Source organism: Orcinus orca, chromosome 6 (assembly GCF_937001465.1).
Source record: "Orcinus orca chromosome 6, mOrcOrc1.1, whole genome shotgun sequence".
Classification (NCBI taxonomy): Eukaryota; Metazoa; Chordata; class Mammalia; order Artiodactyla; family Delphinidae; genus Orcinus; species Orcinus orca.
This window is the reverse complement of record NC_064564.1, coordinates 99,880,916-99,902,349: the sequence shown is the minus strand read 5'-3', so window position 1 is coordinate 99,902,349 and position 21,434 is coordinate 99,880,916. Positions and strand designations below refer to the sequence as shown.

At 43.4% G+C, this 21,434-nt stretch overlaps 1 protein-coding gene across 8 annotated transcripts in view; it reads right to left on the bottom strand.

The window, feature by feature from the left end:
* The window catches only part of SNX30 (sorting nexin family member 30), a 121,748-nt gene that overhangs the window by 83,835 nt on the left and 16,479 nt on the right, over positions 1–21,434 (bottom strand). Inside the window, exon 1 of one of the 8 annotated variants that reach the window (XM_049710978.1) lies at positions 11,333–11,534. The exons of the other annotated variants lie outside the window; for them this stretch is intronic. Within the exon in view, the coding sequence (XP_049566935.1) occupies positions 11,333–11,350 (18 nt within the window). The 5' untranslated portion in view covers positions 11,351–11,534. Of the gene's footprint in view, positions 1–11,332; positions 11,535–21,434 lie in introns of those variants that run through there. 8 annotated transcript variants of the gene reach the window in all.

Sequence of the window (21,434 nt, the reverse complement as noted above, 5' to 3'; positions counted from 1 at the left end):
ATGGTTTTACAACTGAGCTCTAATGAACCTCCAGGAGCAAGTCCTGTTTTATTTGAACACTCTAAAACACATTTAAAATGAAAAAACTTTCAAATCAGTTTATAAGGGTTACCTATATCTGATATCAAAATAGTATGACAAAAAAGGAAATCAGATGTCAGTGTAGACTTCGTCAGTAAAGTAACAGCAAATGGTACATTGGAAGAATGTTTTCAAAACGAAAGAAAGAAAAGTAATATACCAGGATTGAGTCAAACATAATCCAAGAAATCAAAAGTGATTTAACATTAAGAAATTTATTAATGCTATTCATTACATTAACTGATAATAGGATCACTGTCCAATATAATCATGCCCGCAACTACCAAAATGCTTATTGGTATCATACACTGGTAAATATCAGCCATTCTATTAAAATCTCTAAGTAAAATTGAGAAATAAAAGGAAGGTTCCTAAATCTGTTAAAGGGTATAAATCGGAAAACATCAGCAATGAACCTCGAAAACACTGCTCTAAGTGAAAGAAACCAGACATGAAAGGCCACGTATATAATTCCATTTATATGAAGAATCCAGACAGGCAAATCCACAAAGATAGAAAGAAGACTTCTGGTTGCCAGGGGCTGAAGGGAAGGGGAAAACAGGAGTGAACACTTAATAAATATGAGGTTTCTTTTTTGGGTAACAAAATATTCTGGAATTAGATAGTAATGATGTTTGCACAATGCTGTGAGTATACTAAAATCCACTCAACTGTAATATAGTTTGAAATGGTGACTGTTACGGTACGTGAATTAGATCTCAATAATCTATTTCTTAAGCAGGAAACAATATAAAACACTGGAGGCATGTCTACAAAATTCAGAAACAAGACTGATACAGAATCACCCCATTATTCAAATTGTTCTGGAGCCTTGAGCTAGCGCAACGGCGTACAACAGAGCTCCACGCACTGCAATCGTTCAAGAAGAAACACGCAGTGATCCACCACATCACTTCCTTGCAAAAGGTTCGTTTCTTCGAAAATTAATCTAAAACTATATGACGCATAATAGGGTGAAAATGTATTTAAAACTTTTAAAAATGATAAATCTAAACTGATGTCAGGTATTTACTAAATAACATTCAGTGACAAAAGGAGAAGACACAAACTACATGGTAGATTGTAGTATCGTTTGCAATTATTAACTCTGTACCTTTAAGCGGATTATACACACTCACTATTGCCAAGTGACTGCCGACCGGAGGGCACATCTCCACTCGAGTCCAGTGACTGTTGGCTTGGCTACGTAACAGGCTCTGGCCAATGGCACATGAGCAAATGTGACGTACACCAGATGGGAGCAGACACTTTAAGAGCCACTGCATGTTTCCATCAGCTCTCATGTGCTCTCTCCTGCCTTCAGAAGGGAAGACTTGTGGAAAAGAGCCATAGCAATGGACTCCCAGCCACTGACACATAACTCGATCTAGAAATTAATGTTTGCTGCAAACCTCTGTATTTTTGGAATTTGTGGTTTATTAACCACAGCAAGACTAATACATATAATTATTAAAATGTCTATGTCATTTTAAAAATCTAGGTAAGAGATAGTGTGTAAACAATATGGAATTTTAAGATGTAGGGATTTATCTTTTTTTTTTTTTAAGTAACTGCAGAATTATTCAAAATGCATCTTAACCATATGACTTAAGTCCTAGGACCCTATTTGATTATCAGTAGAAGTTCAGTCTTCCTTCTTTCCCACCCCTGCCCCAGAATCCCATCTCCAATATTCTCCATAACCTCCAAGGTTGCTTCCACAAGTTTCTCCAAGTTCCCAAGGCCCAGCAGTCTGTGGTTTCTAGGTTAGCATCTTCTCTGAACAGTCTTACATTTTCCCACTTTGGATTCTGGATCATCACATATGAGGGAAAGACTCTTCTTCTTTACACATAGGTTAAGAGATCACCTTTAATTATTTGTAGGTTAATAAAGTCGTTTCAAAACTGAAAATGTGGGCTTCCCTGGTGGCGCAGTGGTTGAGAGTCCGCCTGCCGATGCAGGGGACGCGGGTTCGTGCCCCGGTCCGGGAAGATCCCACATGCCGCGGAGCGGCTGGGCCCGTGAGCCATGGCCGCTGAGCCTGCGCGTCCGGAGCCTGTGCTCCGCAATGGGAGAGGCCACAGCAGTGAGAGGCCCGCATACCACAAAAAAAACCCAAAAAGAAACCTGAAAATGTTTCCCCAGCTTTTCTATTAGAAACTCTCCCTTCAAGTAAAATCCATCCATTGGCCTGATGCAAAAGACGACCTCCAACAAGATCACAAAGGAAGTCAAAATGTAAGAGCCCAAGTCCACATTCCTTGGCTCAGTTTCCAATGTCTATTACTAGCTTTTCTAAGGATCTCCAGACTAGCAATCAGCTCTCCAGACATTCTTGTGACTGTCGGGAGCAGAGATTTTTCTCCCGCCCTCAGATGAATTTAAACATGATCTCTTTTCATTCCTTCTAAAGAGGATACACTGTTTCAACCACAGCGTGAAACACCTAACACACATTGGACAAAGTGCTGACACAGAGCTACCAGGATGTGTTCAAGTGACTCAGTCTGGCTGGGCAAGCGTACACAAAAACCTCTACCTATGATGCAACGCAATATGGGGTATAACGAAGGTCCATGCAAAATGAAGGAGGGGCACAAAGGATGCTGGGGCCACTGGAGAAGAACAAGAAAATTTGCCAAATGGAAAAACAAGATGGTGGGAGAGCTTGGCATGGACATTCCATGCTGAGAAATCACGACCTCTGAAGAAGGAGAGGTATTTCCAAAAGCTTGTCCCTAACTGAATGATAACTAGGACCCACCACACAAAGGTTCTGCCTCTGCTGCTGGTCAAGTACGTGCATGATCTGGAGGACTCAAATGCCCAAGCAGACAGCTTTTTAAAGACACGAATTAAACCTCCCCCTAAAGTACACAACAAAGAGAACGTGACTCTAACTGAACACCTGCTCTCTTTCCTTCCCACCTGGATGCATTCTGCCAACTGAAAGCTAAGTGATAAAGGCACTCCCCTCTGACATGTCTGCACCAAAATCGCGCGAGGGCCTGGGGCGGAGAATCCCTCAGATCACCCAAGTTGTTTGTGTCACTTACAAGAAAAGACTCGGAAGTAGCATGCATGAGGCCACTCGGGTGGTAACGTGACCACCAGGTCTTTGGTCACTCTCTCAATACTGTGGTACCACACAAGCTGGATGCTCCACAAAAGGGGAGTGATGCACACAGCAGATAAACAGTTCTAAAGACCAACTGAGAAACAGTTACATGATGGGTGGTAATTAACAGAGGAGAAATAATGTTTCATAAAGGTCATGAAGTTAACCTACTGGGGATACTCAGTCTAAGGGTCTCATTTCTACACTCTCCCAACACTAACCCACTCCATCCACCTCTGGTCTTTAACAGAAGAGACATGGGAGGGAGGGAGGGAGGGAGGGAGGGAGGGAGGCAGGGAGGGAGGGAGGGAGGCAGGGAGGGAGGGAGGGAGGCAGGGAGGGAGGGAGGGAGGCAGGGAGGGAAGGAAGAAGAAAGATAGATAGATAGATCTGAGCTTAGAGTCCACATGACTGGGCTTGAATTCTGGCTTTGCTCCTCAGAGGTCTGGAGTAAGGTACTCAATCTCTCTGAGACCCAGTTTCTCCATCTATGACATGGAGGGGGTAAGGATTAAAGAAAACACAAATAATGTGCTACTTAATCCCTTAATATACGTTAGTTCTTTCCCACCCTTCATACAACACTCCTTAACTGTGCCATTTGTTCACCTTTCAAAGCTGGTCCTAATGGACATGTTTTTGTGCTGCCACCTGACACAGCACTGCATATGTGGAATGCCCTCAGTGTCTGATGAAACAAGTCAGATGCCTACGGGAAGTTAAAGGAAAGCGCATTTTCACAACAGGGACCTAGATGAAACAATATACTATACAGAGCTGAATATCTACTAGGTGATCAAATACTTGTTGATTAATCATCACCTCAGACCAAACCTTTTCAAGGGCAAAAAGCATTCAAGTGAGCAACAGACCGGGGCAGGACTCTACTACCAATTCATGTGAAGTGGTTACTGTTAAGTCCACGCTTACAGCCACACCACTCAGCTGTGCTTTAAAAAGCCTTGAGCACTGAGCAAGACTAAAAGTGTCCTTGCCTCAAAAACTACCTGAAGCTCACCATTCCTCTATAATAGGGACTCTTTCTCTAGAATCCAAAGACACCTCATGCCAAAAATTATGTGCAAGGTTCTGCACGTGCACTCGTGAATTTGAATTTTCCTTTGGAGAGAACCTATCATTTTTAGAGTCCCAAAAATACCTATGGGGGAAAAAAGTTAAGCACTCCTGATTCTAAACTGTCTCTCTCAAAAAAGGAAGCAGAAGTATATTTGAACTTCCACGAGCTCTCCAAGTTCAAATTGCCCCTCAGCAGAGTACTCTCACGATCAATGATTTGTGACGTTCAATGATTTGTGACGCTCAGACCCTACCATTAGGGGTAGGGAAGTCCTTAAACCCTCAATCCAAACCTGAAACTAACCTGAAATGAGAATTTGTTAGGAAATATGTGACCATACTCAAATAGGTCACACTAGCTTGAAACAAGTGTTCACCTAAAAGGATTCTCTCAATACTGGTCTTGTGGCATTAAACACTGTTGTGTTGATTCAGCAGCTAAAAGAGTTAGGAGCTAAAAGAGATGTTTTTCTGTGAAACTCTTTGAAGCCTGAGACACGGGTCCCCCCATGGCATCCTTTTTAGAAGCCTGAAGCATGCCCGCCTCCCCCCAAAAGTGCAGATGGATTTCCAGGCTTGAGATTCACCTGGCTACCTGGCTGCTCCAGCTCTAATTCCCACATTCCCACTGACATGACTCAGACTGGACATAGGGGATTTCTTTTTTATTTCCACGGTGAATAGATTTATTGGGAAAGAAGAAGGAACTCAACAACCAAGAGTCTGATCATAGTCTAAACAATAAGGAGTGAAAGAAAAAGCGGGAATAGGACATTCTAAACCAAAACAGCTTAAAGGAGTTTCACAACTAAGTAACCAGACAAGAAAAGTGGGAAAAAGGCAGGAAGGAAGGACATGCAAGAAAAGGGCCCTGCACTTCATACTGGTCGGTGGGGCCCCCTCATGTGGGCATTCTGAGCTCAGAGGCAGAAACAAGCCCTGTGAATAACAGTCAGTGGAAGGAGGGTACAAATGTCAAAGGGGCAGAAACAGATAAAGGAAGTCAAGGAATGAATGAGGGAAAAAACTGCAACCTTATTTTCCTATAAACCATGAGGATAAAACAAAGTCAGAAAGGAGGCAGCTCCCACATGGTGGTGCTGGTATCCATCCCCATGGGGAGGCGGGGAGGCTTGTCTTGAAGCCAATACACAAGAGATCAATAAACAGCAAGGATTTCTCAAGATGCTTTCATTTACATTTTACGTATGACAGAGAGAAACGTCAACTGTCCAAAGCGAAGACGACTAATATTTTTCAGTTCAGGTTGTGGTCGTGGGGTGGGTGGAGGCTGATAGGTTAAAGGAGGGTCAGCTTTCCTCAAAGCCACTCCTAGGTCTAGCTTGTTTGACAAAATTTCGCTAAAAGATTACATTCCTACAATATATATAATTAAATATGTTTTCAGCATCTTTCTCCAAGGAATCTCTGTGAGATGGCAGAGGGAATGGGACAAAATAATTATCACTTTCTATTTCTTCTATAGACCAAAAGAGAGATGTTTTCCAACACACGGGAGTTTTAAGTAGCCTAATTACCAGGGTACTAGCCTCCCTCAAACCACAAATTAGAGGATATGGAAAGAAAAAGCTACTCATCCATGCATTCATCCAAACAAACATTTATCGGGTTCCCGCTGAGTACCAGGTACTATTCCAGATGCACGGGAAAGCAAGCTGATAAGGGATTTGTTTGAGGAAACAAGTTTTGGGGTGGAGTACGGGGGTGTGGCCCAGACCCAGGACAAACAGCTACGTGAGGTAATGAGATAAATACGTGAATAAGGAAAAACTGCTGTGCTGGAGCCCAGAGCAGCCGCGAGTAACTCTGCCCTCCGAGGGCAGCTCCGGAGAGGCAGCCTGACCGCACAAGGCCTGGCCTCACATTCCAGCTCTCCCACCAGCTATGCGGCAGTAAGAAAACCACTTAAGTTCACCAACGCTCGCTGGAAAATGGCAAGGTCACCCGATCCAGGTGGCCAGGCCGCACGGAGAGTATGGAGGATGTCTGTGAAAGCCCCTGTACACAGTGACTAGCCACTCGGCAGGGAAAAGGTGCTCCTGGCATGGAGCGCGGCCTCAGCAGAACTGCCACAGGGTGAGGCGCGGAGGGCACAGCTGGGGACCATCACTGTGGACAGAACATGAGCCGCCCAGGGGCGGTGGCTGGAAGCAAGGCCTGGAGGTCCAATGAGCTCCAGACTCTGAGGGATCTTAAATAACAGGCTTAAGAATTTGAGGCGCACCCCACAGGCCCTGGCTAAGCTTTTAAGCAGAAAAGTGGCACTCGCACGTAACTTTTTCAAAAAGACTTCAGAAAAAACACACAGATCAGAGAGAAAGGGGAGGAAATAGGAGAAAAGAGAGGGCTCATTTAGGGAGCTCTTGTAATTGTCCAGGCACACCTCCCCCCGCCCCCGAATGGTACCTGAGCCAGGTGGTAGATGCCACAGAGAGGAAAGGACAGGTGAGAAGTGTCGTCAACAATAAGGTCCGGTGCCCTGGGAGACTCTGATGAATGTCTCCTCAGCAGAAAAAAAGAGTCTGGCCACACCAGGGGGATCATGTTTCAAACACAGGTAAATTACAGAGGATTAGAAATTCCCGCAGTTCTAGCAAAATCGAGTAAACACAAGTTCAACTGCCGTTTGTGCTGTGGTTAAATCCACAAAGCCCATCCTTAGGACAAGAGGGCGAGTCCTGCAAAAATGACCGTGCTCAGCAAAGGCTTACACCAAGGTCCACCAAGGTCACCAGGCACTTGACATTCTTACCCAGGTGGGAGCTGCCTCCCAGAGGAGACTCCTCCCACTCACCTTCCATCACCTGCTTCAGGGATACCTGACTCAAGTCACTTTTCCACTGTCACAGTCAGCACGCTCACGGCAGGAACTCACGTGGGGAATCTCGCACCGCCATCCACTTAAGGCCAGATGAACAAACAGCTCACAGGCTGTTAGCGCCGCCTGGCTCCAACACCTGGCCAGCGGGATCTCTGTCACCTGAACCCACCTTTGGCAGAGAGCAGAAGGTGGCCAGCTGAGCGCTCTGGGAGCCTGGGCTCTGAAGTGACTCACGACACAACAAAATTCCAAAACAGAAAGCAAACTCTTGGGGCTAAGAAAGATGACAGGACTTGGAGACAAAAATCCATACTTTTTCACAGCGATCTACACACCACACCTCTAAGTCAAGGGAGAATAAAGAAATTAAATATTGTACGTTCATACTATCTTCTGAGCACTGTGCAAGCTTTACACAGTATTCTCAACCCTTCAAATAACACAAGGGTGGGGACGGGGGTGGGCTTTATTATCCGTGTTCCTACTAGGAGAGCAGGTCCAGGGAGGTTACAGGACGGGCCCAAGGTCACTCAGCCAGTAACAAGCAGAGGCACAACCGGAGCCCAGCCCCAAGAGGCCAGAGCAGAGGCTGGTGGCTGGCCACCGCCTGCCCCCTGGTCGCAAGAGACTTTATGGAACAAGCACCTACCCGACAAGAGACCCCGTACCCACTGCCACCACATTCACCTTTGCATCTGCAGTAGGGCCTGGTGGTGAGCAATCCTTCACATGTGTCCCTTCAAACAATTAAATTCCTGATCCACCAGTGCCAGAGAAATAAACCAAGTCACCTTGCCTCTCAAAGGATTTTTAAGAGCCAGCCAGCTCCAGAGAGGATCCAACATAAAGGACCAGAAACCATTAACAAACAGCTCCATTTGGCCATCAGCAATCCCCCATGGACTCCAGAAAAATAAAGCTAGACCCCACCACAGTGTCTGCACATGGAAATAAACCTGAGTGGTTAGACACCATGGTGCACGGGCACATCTGGCTTGAACACTCAGTGTTAATGCAGGGGGTGAGGGCTTCTCATCCCCAGAGAACTCTTGGGTAATATATATCCTGCCCACATAGCTCGATGATTCACCCTGTCATTCCCTAAACTGATGGGACAGATTTAGTATATGATAACTATGGAACTTCAAATAGTGAGGAGGTAAGAGATTAGTCAATAAATGCTGATGGAGAATTTGGTTAACCAGTTAGGGAACAATTAAGTTATATCCTTTTCTAACGCCAAATGCAAAAATAAATATCAGGTCATGTAAAGAAATAAACGCACTACATCAACTATACCTCGATTTAAAAAAAAAAGAATGAAATGCAAGATTAAAAAAGAAAACTAGATGATGATTTATATCAGGGGTTGGCAAGCTTTTTTGGTAAAGGACCAGAGAGTAAATATTTCTGGCTTTTCAGGTCACAGTCTCTGTTGCAACAACTCCTGTCTGCTGTTGTGGTGCAGAAGCAGCCTCATACGTAGGTGGACAAATGGGTGTGGCTACATTCCAATAACATTATGGAATGGACACAGTTATGTCTTAATTATGGACATAACTGTTATGGACACAGAAGTCTGAATTTCACTAATTTTCACATGGCATGAAATAAACATCTTTCTTTTTTCCAGTCATTTAAAAATGCCATTAAAAAACTCTTAAGGGCTTCCCTGGTGGCACAGTGGTTGAGAGTCCGCCTGCCGATGCAGGGGACACGGGTTCATGCCCCGGTCCGGGAAGATCCCACATGCCGCGGAGCGGCTAGGCCCGTGAGCCATGGCCGCTGAGCCTGCAGGTCCGGAGCCTGTGCTCCGCAATGGGAGAGGTCACAACAGTGAGAGGCCCGCGTACTGAAAAAAAAAAAACAAACTCTTAGGACTGAAGGTGTCATGGGTTGGGGATGGAGGATGGGGTGGGCATGGCTATAAAAGGGCAGCAGGAAGGAGCCTTGCTGTGGTGGAACTGTCTGTATGTTGACTGTGGTGGTGCTGGTTACAGAAATCTACACACCTGATAGAACTGCACAGAATAAACTACACACATGCACGCACTCACAAATGCGTGCTTGTAAAATGGGTGAAATCTGCATGAGTTCTGTCGACTGTACCAATGTCAATTTGCTGGTATTGTTATGCAAGATGTTATCATTGGAGGAAACTGGATAAAGAGCACCTGGGACCTTCCTATACACACCTTTGGTAACTCCCTGTGAATCTATAATTATTTCAAAATAAAAAGTTAATAATGGGGGCTTCCCTGGTGGTGCAGTGGTTAAGAATCTACCTGCCAATTCAGGGGACAAGGGTTTGAGCCCTGGTCTGGGAAGATCCCACATGCCACGGAGCCACTAAGCCTGCGCGCCACAACTACTCAGCCTGAGCTCTGCAGCCTGCAAGCCACAATTACTGAGCCTGCGTGCCACAACTACTGAGCCCACGTGCCACAACTACTGAAGCCTGCGCGCCTAGTGCCCGTGCTCAGCAACAAGAGAAGCCACCGCAATGAGAAGCCCGCGCACCGCAACCAAGAGTAGCCCTCGCTCGCTGCAGCTAGAGAAAGCCCGCACACAGCAACGAAGACCCAACGCAGCCAAAAGTAAAATAAATAAAATAAATTTAAAAAACCAAAAGCAGAATCCATAAAGGAAGAGTAACTTATTTAACAAATTTTTCTCTATGTCAAGAAACAATAAATGTGAAAAGATAAACAGCAAACTGGGAAAAGGATTTGAACATCTATGACCATAGGTTGTTTGCTTCAACGTATGAAGGATTTTGAAAATAAGCATTAAAGACATACTATGGAAAAAATAGACAACTGATGGGAACATATTGTATAGCACAGGGAACTCTACCTTACGCACTGTGGTAACCTAAATGGGAGGGAAGTCCAAAAGGGAGGGGAGGGACTTCCCTGGTGGCACAATGGTTAAGAATCCACCTGCCAATGCAGGCGACATGGGTTCGAGCCCTGGTCCAGGAAGATTCCATATTCTGCAGAGCAACTAAGCCTGCCACCATAACTACTGAGCCCAAGTGCCACAACTACTGAAGTCCACGCACCTAGAGCCTGTGCTCAGCAACAAAAGAAGACACTGCAATGAGAAGCCCACACACCACAACAAAGAGTAGCCTCTGCTCGCTGCAACTAGAGAAAGCCCACGCTCAGCAATGAAGACCTAACACAGCCATAAATAAATAAATAAATAAATAAATAAAAAACATATACACATCTACTTTAGCTAAAATAGATAACAGGGGATTCCCTGGAGATCCAGTGGTTAGGATTCGGCACTTTCACTGCTGTGGGCCCAGGTTCGATCCCTGGTTGGGGAACTAGGATACCACAAGCCACATGGCACAGCAAAAAAAATTAAATAAATTTAAAAAAATAGATGACAAAGACCTATTGCATCGCACACGGAACTATACTCAATATTTTGTAATAACCTATAAGGGAAAAGAATCTGAAAAAGGATATATATATTATATATATTATATATATACATTTATGACTGAATCACTTTGCTATAAACCTGAAACTAAGACAACACTGTAAATCAACTATACTTCAATAAAAATAATAACAATTGTTCAACTTCAATAGCAAACAACAAAATGAAAATGAAAACAAGATATCATTTCTCCTATCAAACTGGTAAAGATTAAAAAGATTACCTCTGGTTCTAAAGCCACACAGTTTCTACTACATCACACTAAAAAAATTTTAGGACAACAACAAAATAAAATGGCTTTGTCAAAGCTCTGTTCAGAGCCAGAACAGCAAGGAAGGACTCTGTAAACAAGAAGAGAGACTGTGGGACAACACTATGGTTCAGGGACTCTGTGACTGGCTGAACTACCTTTATCAGCTTCGAGAAAATGTTGGTGATAGAGCTGGTGTCCCCTCCTCCACCTTCAGCCACGCCTAGGCGCCATCAATGCCTCTGCCAAGAACAAAGATGCAGGAGACGTGACCCGCAAGTATTTGTCTTCAATGACCAAGTCCTTGTCCTCTGTCAGTTGGGACTAATGGCAGATGGTAATATTTATACCCAGTGAATTGCATCTTCCTATGAAATTCAAGCCCCAGGAAAACAAACAGTCCTCAAAATCACCCAAAGAAGCAAAGGACACAAACACCAGCCAAATGCTGTGCTCAAACTCAGTGTAAGGAACATGTCTGATTCTATGCGACAGTGTTACTCACCAAGGGAGGAGTCCACATAAAGAAGGCAGTAAACCCATTCTTCTTGGGTTCTGGTGCAAAGACAAGTTTCCAAAAGTACACGTGAAAGGCTTAGAGATCTCACCTCCTTCCAGCTGCCATCAGCAAGCCCACACGTCAAGTGTTTTCAGGACTCTAGAATGACTTCCTTAGGCTGTGCCAAACGGGTATTACCACATTTGCTCTTTCTTTTTTTTTTTTTGACTGTGGTAAAATACACATAACATAAAACTTACTGTCTTAGGCATCTTTAAGTGTACAATTCAAATAAGTCCATTCATATGGCTGTCCAATTGCTCTCCAGAACTCTTTTCAGAACCTTCTCTTTCTAACCAAAGGAGTTTGGGGTTATGATTGGGCTTGCCCCCTCACCCAAGTCTGCCTGCCTGTGCACACATGCACATGTTTATACACACACACACCCCAGGTGGCACAAGTACAAGTCTCACTGCCTGGGGACGACAGCATGTGCCTCCCCAAGAAGGGAGGAGCAGCAGCCCCCAGGTGCAGACCAGGTCGGTGCACTCCCGTCTAAAGGTGGCCAGCTCCTGCCCTAAGCCGGGATCAGCATCTTGGACACACAGGCTGGAGATAAGCGTGTCTGAAGGCACTGGGGGTACAGTGACAAGTAACCCTGTCCCATGTCCACTCCTAACAAGCTGAGAGAGTCCAGCCTTAAAACAGAGATAATATTTTTATTATTTGCCTGTCTCGGAGAGCATCAGATGAGAGAGAATCTAAAAGGCTCAGCCAAGGGACTTCCCCGGCAGTCCACTTACTGGAGGCATAAGACTCTGTGCTTCCAGTGCAGGGGGTGTGGGTTCAATCCCTGGTCGGGGAACTAAGATCTCCCACATGCCTCACGGCCAATAAAATAAAATAAAATGCTCAGCCAAGCACCTAGGTGCTCCAGCTCCCATCCTCCTCTTCCCACGTCTGCCCTTATTCTTCAACCGCAAACAGAATCCTTACCGACATGCTCACTTAAGCTACAGACTGAGAAGGGAAGCACAGTGTAAGGAACAAGGGGAACTGAAGGATGAAGAATGGAGAGGATCCAAGGGAGGATCCCCAAAGTGGAGCTGCTGAGGCTTGCTCTTCCACCATCCTCCTCAGCAGCCCGGCCATCACCCCTAATATACTTTGGATACAGAACCAACTGAGGGCTCAGAGGCCAGGCCAAGGACGCACAGAATCTGAAGGTAGAACATACCTACTTTTGCTACAGTTTCACCTCCCGTCACATGTGCCAGCAGCACCCAATTACTTGCCAATCCTCAGTCTGCCAGCAATTCCCCCAGAGTGCCATGAGCTCTCACACACCCTACCACATCTCAGAGAGGGATGCTTCCTCTCCCTGGGATGCCTCCTCCCTCCTTGTTCACCTAGCTAACGTTCCCTTGTGCTCCAAGACTCAGCTCCAAAGATATCCCCGCTGAGATGCCTTCTTTCTCCACTGACCTCCCATCCATGCCAGCGCTTGCCCAGTCTGGGTTAGATATCCCCCACCCTGCTCTCATCACGCCCCCGTGCCTGGTCCTCTCAAAGCACTCATCATCTGCGCTGTTACTGCCTGTTTATGTACCTGCCTCTGCCCCGTAAGGTCTGAGGATCTGTGGTCCTGGGATCGGTTATCGTTGTATCTGCAGCATGGCATCTGTGTCAGTTCATATATTTTAAAGGATGGCCATTACGGTATCTCCCGACCCACATGTTTATCTGCAATGTGCCCTGGCCGCTTCTGCCATCAGGAGATGGAGTCTATCAGTCTCCCCTTTTGAATCTGGGCAGGCCCTATGAATGCTTTGAACAAAAGAATATGGCAGGGCTTCCCTGGTGGCATGGTGGTTGAGAGTCCGCCTGCCGATGCAGGGGACGCGGGTTCGTGCCCCGGTCCGGGAAGATCCCACATACCACGGAGCGGCTGGGCCTGTGAGCCTTGGCCGCTGAGCCTGCACGTCCGGAGCCTGTGCTCTGCAACAGGAGAGGCCACAACAGCGAGAGGCCCATGTACCGCAAAAAAAAAAAAAATAATACGGCAGAACTGATGTCGTGGCTTTTCTGGGCTCAGCCCTCACCTGGCCCAGTAGCTTCCACTTCCTGTCTCTTGGGATGCGCATTCTTGGGATGCATCCTCCAGGAGCCCATCCAGCCTGCCTTGAGCAGCCCAAGCCACATGGAGATGTCACTCGAGTCAACTGCCAGCCACAAGTCACCTTAGGCCCCCAGCGCAGTTGAGCCTTCAGATGACATGAGAGACTCCAAGCAAGAACCATACAGCTGAGGCCAGGCAACTCATACAGCCACAAGCGACAAGAATAAATGTGTATTTTAACCTACTTCATTTTGGGGTGGTTTGTTAAGCAGCAGTGCATAACCAAAACAATGTCCACCTGGTACACAGCGGGTACAAAGCGAAAGAACAATTAAATCAGCTCTGACGTGAGATACGGCACATAGCACTCAATTTAATAGCTGCTGCTCTTATTGAAATTATGTGGAAGGGGAACAAAGAAACTGGTGGAAGAGGCCGTTACATCCCTGCCAGTGAAAAATAATGAAATCCACTACATCCACGGTGGGGATGGGCTGAGCCCTGGGCTTGACTCTCATGTTCCTCCAAATTCAATGACAAAGGAAACATAAAATTAAGAATAAATCTATTTTTAGGGACTTCCCTGGTGTTCCAGTGGCTAAGACTCTGTGTTCCCAATGCAGGGGGCCCGGGTTCGATCCCTGGTCAGGAAACTAGATTCTACATGCCACATTAAAGATCCCGCGTGTCGCCACTAAAGATCCCGCATGTGACAATGAAGATCCTGAGTGCCACAACTAAGACCCGGCGCAGCCAAATAAATAAGTGTGTGTGTGTATATGTGTATATATATATATATATATATATATATATATAATATAAATGATAATCTATTTTTAAAATCCGGAAAATGGGGATGGATGTCATCAGTCAAAAAAAAAAATTTTTTTTTGCATAATTTCTGGAAGAGATGTGACAGGATCAAATTTACAGAAAAATCAAATTTAGCCAGAGTTGAGAAACCGAAACCTAATTGGGCCACAGTGGGAAATGCTGGACACGGGAAGGGTCTGACAAAAAACCCCCAATTCAGAAGTGAGTGACTGAGAAGAGAAGCAGGCACTCACTGAGCTGGCGGGTCCGGTGAGGAAAGGGTTGTGGAATGCTGAGTTTCTAGCGCAGCTTGAAGAAAGAAAAGAGGAAGGGTATTTTGGGATCAGCTGTGAAGTTCTCCAACTGCAGGGCAACTCTTTCCCCACTTCCTCAATTAAGAAGGGTCCACCCAGCCTATTGTCCTGTTATCAGCCAAGCACACACACAGGAAGCCTGCCCAAGAGCAATTCCAAGGATCTACTCTCCATTCTCTTCTTACCGCATCCCATTCCAACCCTAACCACTGCAGCCAGGCAAAGGCTGACTGCAGAGTCTGTGCGCCGCTTACGCGCACATATGTACATGTTTATACGCAAACACAGGTACGCATGGCCACACAAATACATGCCCCAGAGGAGGCCCAAGAGCAAGTCTCATTACTTGGGGGTGGGCAACAGCATGTGTCTCCCCAAGAGGGCAGAAGCAGCAGCCCACTTGTGCAGCCCAGAAGGTCAGTGCACGCCCGTCTGAAGGGGGTCAGTTCCTGCCCTAAGCCAGGATCACCATCTTGGACATCACAATCTGAAAGCAGGTCCAAAAACATGATTGCTAAAACAAACATAAGTGAGATTAAATTTAAATTAAATAGAGAAGTAGAAATAGTGGAATGGAATGAAATTAAAAATAAATCCATCATTCAGAAGATCAAATCAAGAAATTCCCTGAACATAAAGAATGAAAATATAACCTGATAAAATGAGCCCAGAAAAAGTGAAGACCCAAAAAGGAGAGATTAAAATCCAAATATCCACAAGTCCTTTCTCCTAAAAAAGAGAATAAAGAATAGAAAAGCGGGCTTCCCTGGTGGCGCGGTGGTTGAGAGTCCGCCTGCCGATGCAGGGGACACGGATTCGTGCCCCGGTCCGGGAGGATCCCACGTGCCGCAGAGCGGCTGGGCCCGTGAGCCATGGCCGCTGAGCCTGCGCGTCCGGAGCCTGTGCTCCGCGGCGGGAGAGGCCACGACGGTGAGAGGCCCACGTACCAAAAAAAAAAAAAAAAAAAAAAAGAATAAAAAAGGATGTAGACAAAGTGGTAAAATTGAAAGGGTTTAAAGCAGAAATACCTGAGAAAAATATATACCTAAATACAAGCAGGCTGGTAAATTTCTCAATTTAAGAAGAAAACTCTAGGGATATGTGGAAGATTGGGTACAGAAGAAAAAGAATCACTGGCACAGGCTTCTCATCTGGGACTGTAGGCACTGAACTAACAGAAATAAAGGAATACTAGAGGGTCATTAAAAAAAAAGGAAGGGAGTGGAGGGAAAGGGAGGGGAGAGGGAGGAAGAGCTTTATGTACCATGTGGAACGATCTCCAAGATCTATGACTGTGTACAGCAAGGTACAAGACTCTGTGTACGGTATGCTGACATCTGACTTTTAAAAGAATTACATGTATGCACTTTCATATTTACGCATAACATCTACCTCTAGAAAGTTTCTCCAGAAACTGGTAACACTGGTTGCTTCTGGGGAGGGAAACCTGCTGCCAGAGGAAGGGAAATGATGGGGCCTGGGCAAATGGGAGACTTTTCACCAGATAAAATTTTGTATCTTCTGAATTTTGTGCCATGTGAATGCACTGGCCACATCAAACACCAAAAAATTTTCGATCTCTCTCTCTCTCTCATATGCGCGCGCACACACACACTCAAAAATTTAAGTAAAAATGACAAGCCACAGAATGGGAGAAAATACAATACATATATCTGATGAGCACTTGTATCCAGAATATATCAAAAACTCTTAATAAGGATATATGTGGTATATACATACAGTGGAATGTTATTCGGCCTTAAAATAGAAAATTCTGCCGTTTGCAACAACATGGATGAATGTGGAGGACATTATGCGAAGTGAAATAAGCCAGTCACAAAAGGACAAATACTGCATGATTCCACTTAGCTGAAGAATCTAAAATAGTCCATGTCATAGAAGCAAAGCGTACAAAGGTGATTGCCAGGGGATGGGGAAGGGGAAGATGGTTTGGGGGCGGGGGTATTAGTCAAAGGGTACAAAGTTTCAACTATGCAAAATGAGTAAGTCCTAGAGATCTAATGTATATAGCACAGGGTCCATAGTTAACAATACTGTATCGTATACAGTACTTTAAGTTTTGCTAAGATATTAGCAAAATTGTAACGATATTAGTAATAATTGTAACAAATTGTAACGATATTAGTAATAATAATATAAAGAAGGTAGGAGGAAACTTTTGGACGTGAGGTATATGTTTATGGCACAGACTGTGGTGACAGTTTCAACAGATGTATACTTATCTCCAAACTCATCAAGTTGTATACATTAAACATATACAGCTTTTTGTATGTCAATCATACCTAAAGTGATTTTTTCACCTTACTGAAGAATATTTAAGTAATTCAGTATAGATATTACATTCAATATATAGATAGATACGTATATATCTCAGTAAGAACAACAATCCAATAAAAATAGGCAAAAGGTGCTTCCCTGGTGGCGCAGTGGTTGAGAGTCCGCCTGCCGATACAGGGGACACGGGTTCGTGCCCCTGTGCGGGAGGATCCCACATGTCGCGGAGCGGCTGGGCCCGTGAGCCATGGCTGCTGAGCCTGCGCATCCGGAGTCTGTGCTCCGCAACGGGAGAGGCCACAACAGTGAGAGGCCCACGTACCGCAAAAAAAAAAAAAAGAAAGAAAAAAAAAATAGGCAAAAGATTTGAAGATACTTCACAAAAGACATACAAATGGGCAATTAGCATACGAATATAGGTTCAACGTCATTAGTAACCATGTAAAAGAAAATTAAAACCACAATGAGATACTACTACACATCCACTAGAATTGATCAAACAATACCAAGTCTTGGCAAAGATATGGAGCTACTAAAACTCTCGTACACTGCAACTCCACTATTAGGTATTTACCCAGAGGAATGAAAACATGTCAACTAAAGACATGTACATGAATGTTCACAGCAGCTTTATTTGTGTCTAAGAATTTGTCCATTCCGTCTAAGTCATACAATTTACTGACAGAATTGTTTGCAGTACTCCTTTATAACCCTTCATTATTTCTGTAAGGTCAGTAATGTCTACCCTTTCATTTCTCATTTTAGTAATTCGAATCTTCTCTTTTCTTGGTCGATTCAGCTAAAGGTCTGTCAATTTTGATTTTTTCAAAGAACGAAATTTTGGTCCTATTAATTTTCTCTACTGTTTTTCTATTCTCTATTCCATTAATTTCCACTCTAATCTTTAGTTCCTTCCTTCTGCTTGCTTTAAGTTTAGTTTACTCTCCTTTGTTCAGTGTAGTAGCTTAATTTGTAATAGCCCAAAGCTGGGAACAACCTACATGTTCATTAATGAGTGAACAAATAGTGATATATTCATTCAATTAATGAATGAATATATTCAATATATTTTTAAAAAAGAACAAACTATGGATATAGCAACAATAAAAATGTTGAGTAAAAGAAACTAGACACAAAGAATATAGATTTTATGATTCCAATTACACAAAATTCTAGAAAATGCAAACTAACATAGTGACAGAAAGTAGATTAGTGATTGCCTAGGCCAACGGTGGAGCAAAGTATGGACTACAAAAGTGCATGAAAACTTTTGTAGGTGATGTTCTGTATCTGGATTGTGAGAGTGGTTTCAAATCAGGAACTCAAAACTCAGTAATTTCACTAAAACCTAGAAAGGGAAGTAAAAGCAAGCCCAAGGTCTCTCCTGGTTCTGGAGAAAGTTACAGATACTAATTAAATCTTGACTATGGTAGAAAAATATAATTATAAACATTAGTCAAATAGAAACAGGAAATAGAAATTGGAAGAAAATAAAATTGAACAAAGCACACCCGGATCAACGTAACCAGAGTCAGGAAATGGAGAAAATGAGGAAAAAAAAAAAAAAAAAAGCATAATAGACAGAAAATAAAGACTAAAACTAAAATTCCACATAAAACACTAGCAAACTGAACCCAAGACTAAGTAGGACTTATCCTAAGTATAAATGTAAGTAATTTCAGTATTAAGAAATTAATTTAATTAAATGATAATTTCCATAGATGCTGAGAAGGCATTTTATTAAACCTGAATTCCATTCCTAAATTTTTTTAAATTAGTAATATATGAATTAAAAAAAAAACTTTCTTGACAAGAAAACAACAGCAAACATATCTAATAAGAAAATACTCAAATACCCTTCAACAAGGAACAAGAATGCTCTCAATATTTTAAGAATTTCCATAGGTCTTGGCCAATGTAATAAAATGAAAAAAAACATACATTTTTGAAAAGAAGCAGTGAGTTGCAAAATATATGATTCTCTGGATTTCTAAGTAGAAAATAACTGAAAAATTATTCAAAACGTGTTAGGAATTCAGTAAGGTGGCTAATGCATGATAACATTACAAAAATAAATAGCTTCCCTATATACTGGCAGTAAGAAACTGCAAACAAGAGTAACTTTTATTTTAGAACTTTATCTTTTAATCTTGGGGCAGAGGAAGAGAAACTGGAACCTGAAAAGTCGCGAAATGCAATGGTCTGTCCAAAGGGGATTTAGCTAGAAGCACCTAGAACAGTGCCAGGCACTTGATAAATATTTGATGAATAAATGAATGGAATATGAGCTTCCTGATTAGGTCTGGTTCCTCTTATCTACTTCCTTTGGGAGGGAATTCTGTTTTCTTGCCAGTTGAAACAGACCTTTCTTTTCAAGGTATATAGCTCACATATCAGAAAGATTCCTCTTTTCCTTTTTTAGCATCATGTTGAATGAGCCAAGAGTAATTTACTTACTCAAATAAAATGAAAATCCAATAAAGGAGAGGAAGTGAAAATATCTACCATAATCAAATCACAGTAATAATCAGATCAACGGTAATGTAAACATAACATGATTGTAAATGTTTATTGTGGCCTGTTTATTTTTGTTAAAGCTATCCATAACCTGGCCTTGAACTGTAGAAAATAAGCCTAGAGCTGACTCAAGATTTTCTTTCCCACAATTTATGGATTCTTTCTGCAGAACTGGGTCTGTTTCTTCTTCCTTTTTCTGTTCAGTCTTATAAAAATCCTTAACTATACAACCTTGCTATATTCTAGGAAGCATTTTTCCTTTCTTTCATCTACTATGTTCTGAATGTTAACACACCACACGATGCACCTATGCTTACCATCGGTACCTATCAAAAACAGGCAAGGAATCTTCGTAGTCATCTAAAATATGTTGTTCAGATGAGTTATGAGAATCAGTTATGAGAATCAGTTATGAGAAGAGCTTTTGGGGGGCTACTATGCATAATCTCATTATGTTATCAGAACAACCTTATTAGGTAGGTACTACTAGAATTCCCATTTTATTGACAGGATAACAGAGGTTCAGGGCAGGGAAGTGACTGCCCAGCCAGTAAGTGACTGTATGAGGACTCCCTTGGCTGAGTCTGAAAGCTCCACTTTTTCCTACTCAGCTGTGTCTGCTTCAAACCTACAACATTAACCTCTAAGGTAGCAGTTCTAAATTACTTTACATCGTGTACCTCCTTGATTTGGAACCAGAGGGAGCAAATAAACTTTATTCCTTCTGCCGCTGGCAACATTGTTTCTCATGACGGACAGATCCTCTACCCATTTCCAGCAATATCATAAACCTATATAATACGTGAAGTTTCCTTGATTCATGAATAAGTCAACAGCAAGACTTTTCTATCAGTTTCATCATAATTTAACCACAAAGAAAGTTTAAAATGGACAGTGTCGTAATTTTTTTGGCTTTAAATAAGTAGCCAACCTGCCGAGGTCAACACCTGAAAACATACTCACCTGTGTGATACCAAAACTGGTTTATGTAAAATGCAACCGCTGCTTCTACAACTTATAATCTTGGAACACTGCGATGTGTCTTTAATAAATGTTACCCTTTTCCACTCACATGTCCAAGAGAAGAATGCTTTGAGGAAAAACAAAAAACAGGGGCTACCTTCTTCTTCAGAGTCAAGTTGAAAGTGGAGAGGTGACCATTTTGCTCAAACCTCGGCACTTGAGATTTGCTTAGAAATCTGTAGATGCACATGTTAGCCCCAAATCTGGATCTCATTCAATCTAAAAGTCTGAACAGTGCAGTCTAAAATACTATATAAAAGACTACCTAGGTTACTCAAAAAGCTCCACAGGTACCTACAATAATGTGCCGAGCCTCCCAGTAGACCAGGGGAGGAGAATTTGGTTACATCGAAAGACTCAAGTCAACTGCACCGTCTTAGAAAGAGCTGTCAGTCTATCCCTAACATAACCACCTCCTAACACCACGTCTTCCACGTCCACGTGTTTGAAAGTTGGCCGCCCCTCTCTCTAAGAAGCTGCAATGAAGCCCAGAACCCCTCACCAGGATAAGGATTGCCATGAAGAAAAGTGGGAGGAAGAAGAACTGACGTCACTGGGCTGAAAACACCTCATTCTCTTTCATGGAGACAGGCAAGGTCCACGGCAGTCCTTTGGTCAGGGAGGGCAGAGGCAAGAGCATGAAATGAGGGTTGGACGAAGTCTGGCCAACTGGTGAAACAAGGGAAGGTCTTGCCCCTCCTCAGTGACTTGAACCAGGAAAGAAAAGAATTTCTTAATTCTTAACTCAGGGGAAAAACAATAAGTTCAAAATATTGACTGACCATCAGGAGAAAAGGGAAAAAGCTCACTCTGAGCCAGTATTCACCTGTATTTGATCAGAACAGAGTAAAGACTACAGAAGAGCATTCTCTCTTCTAGCCCCTCAGTAACAGTTTAGCTCTGTCCTCTTTAGGTTTTGAGTGGTTATGACTCAGTTTCCAGGCAGGGACAACATACACATCCTACCCCACAGGACTACAAGTGACAGCCCCATTTTTCTTGTTTGCCTATTTGAAATTTAATTGGA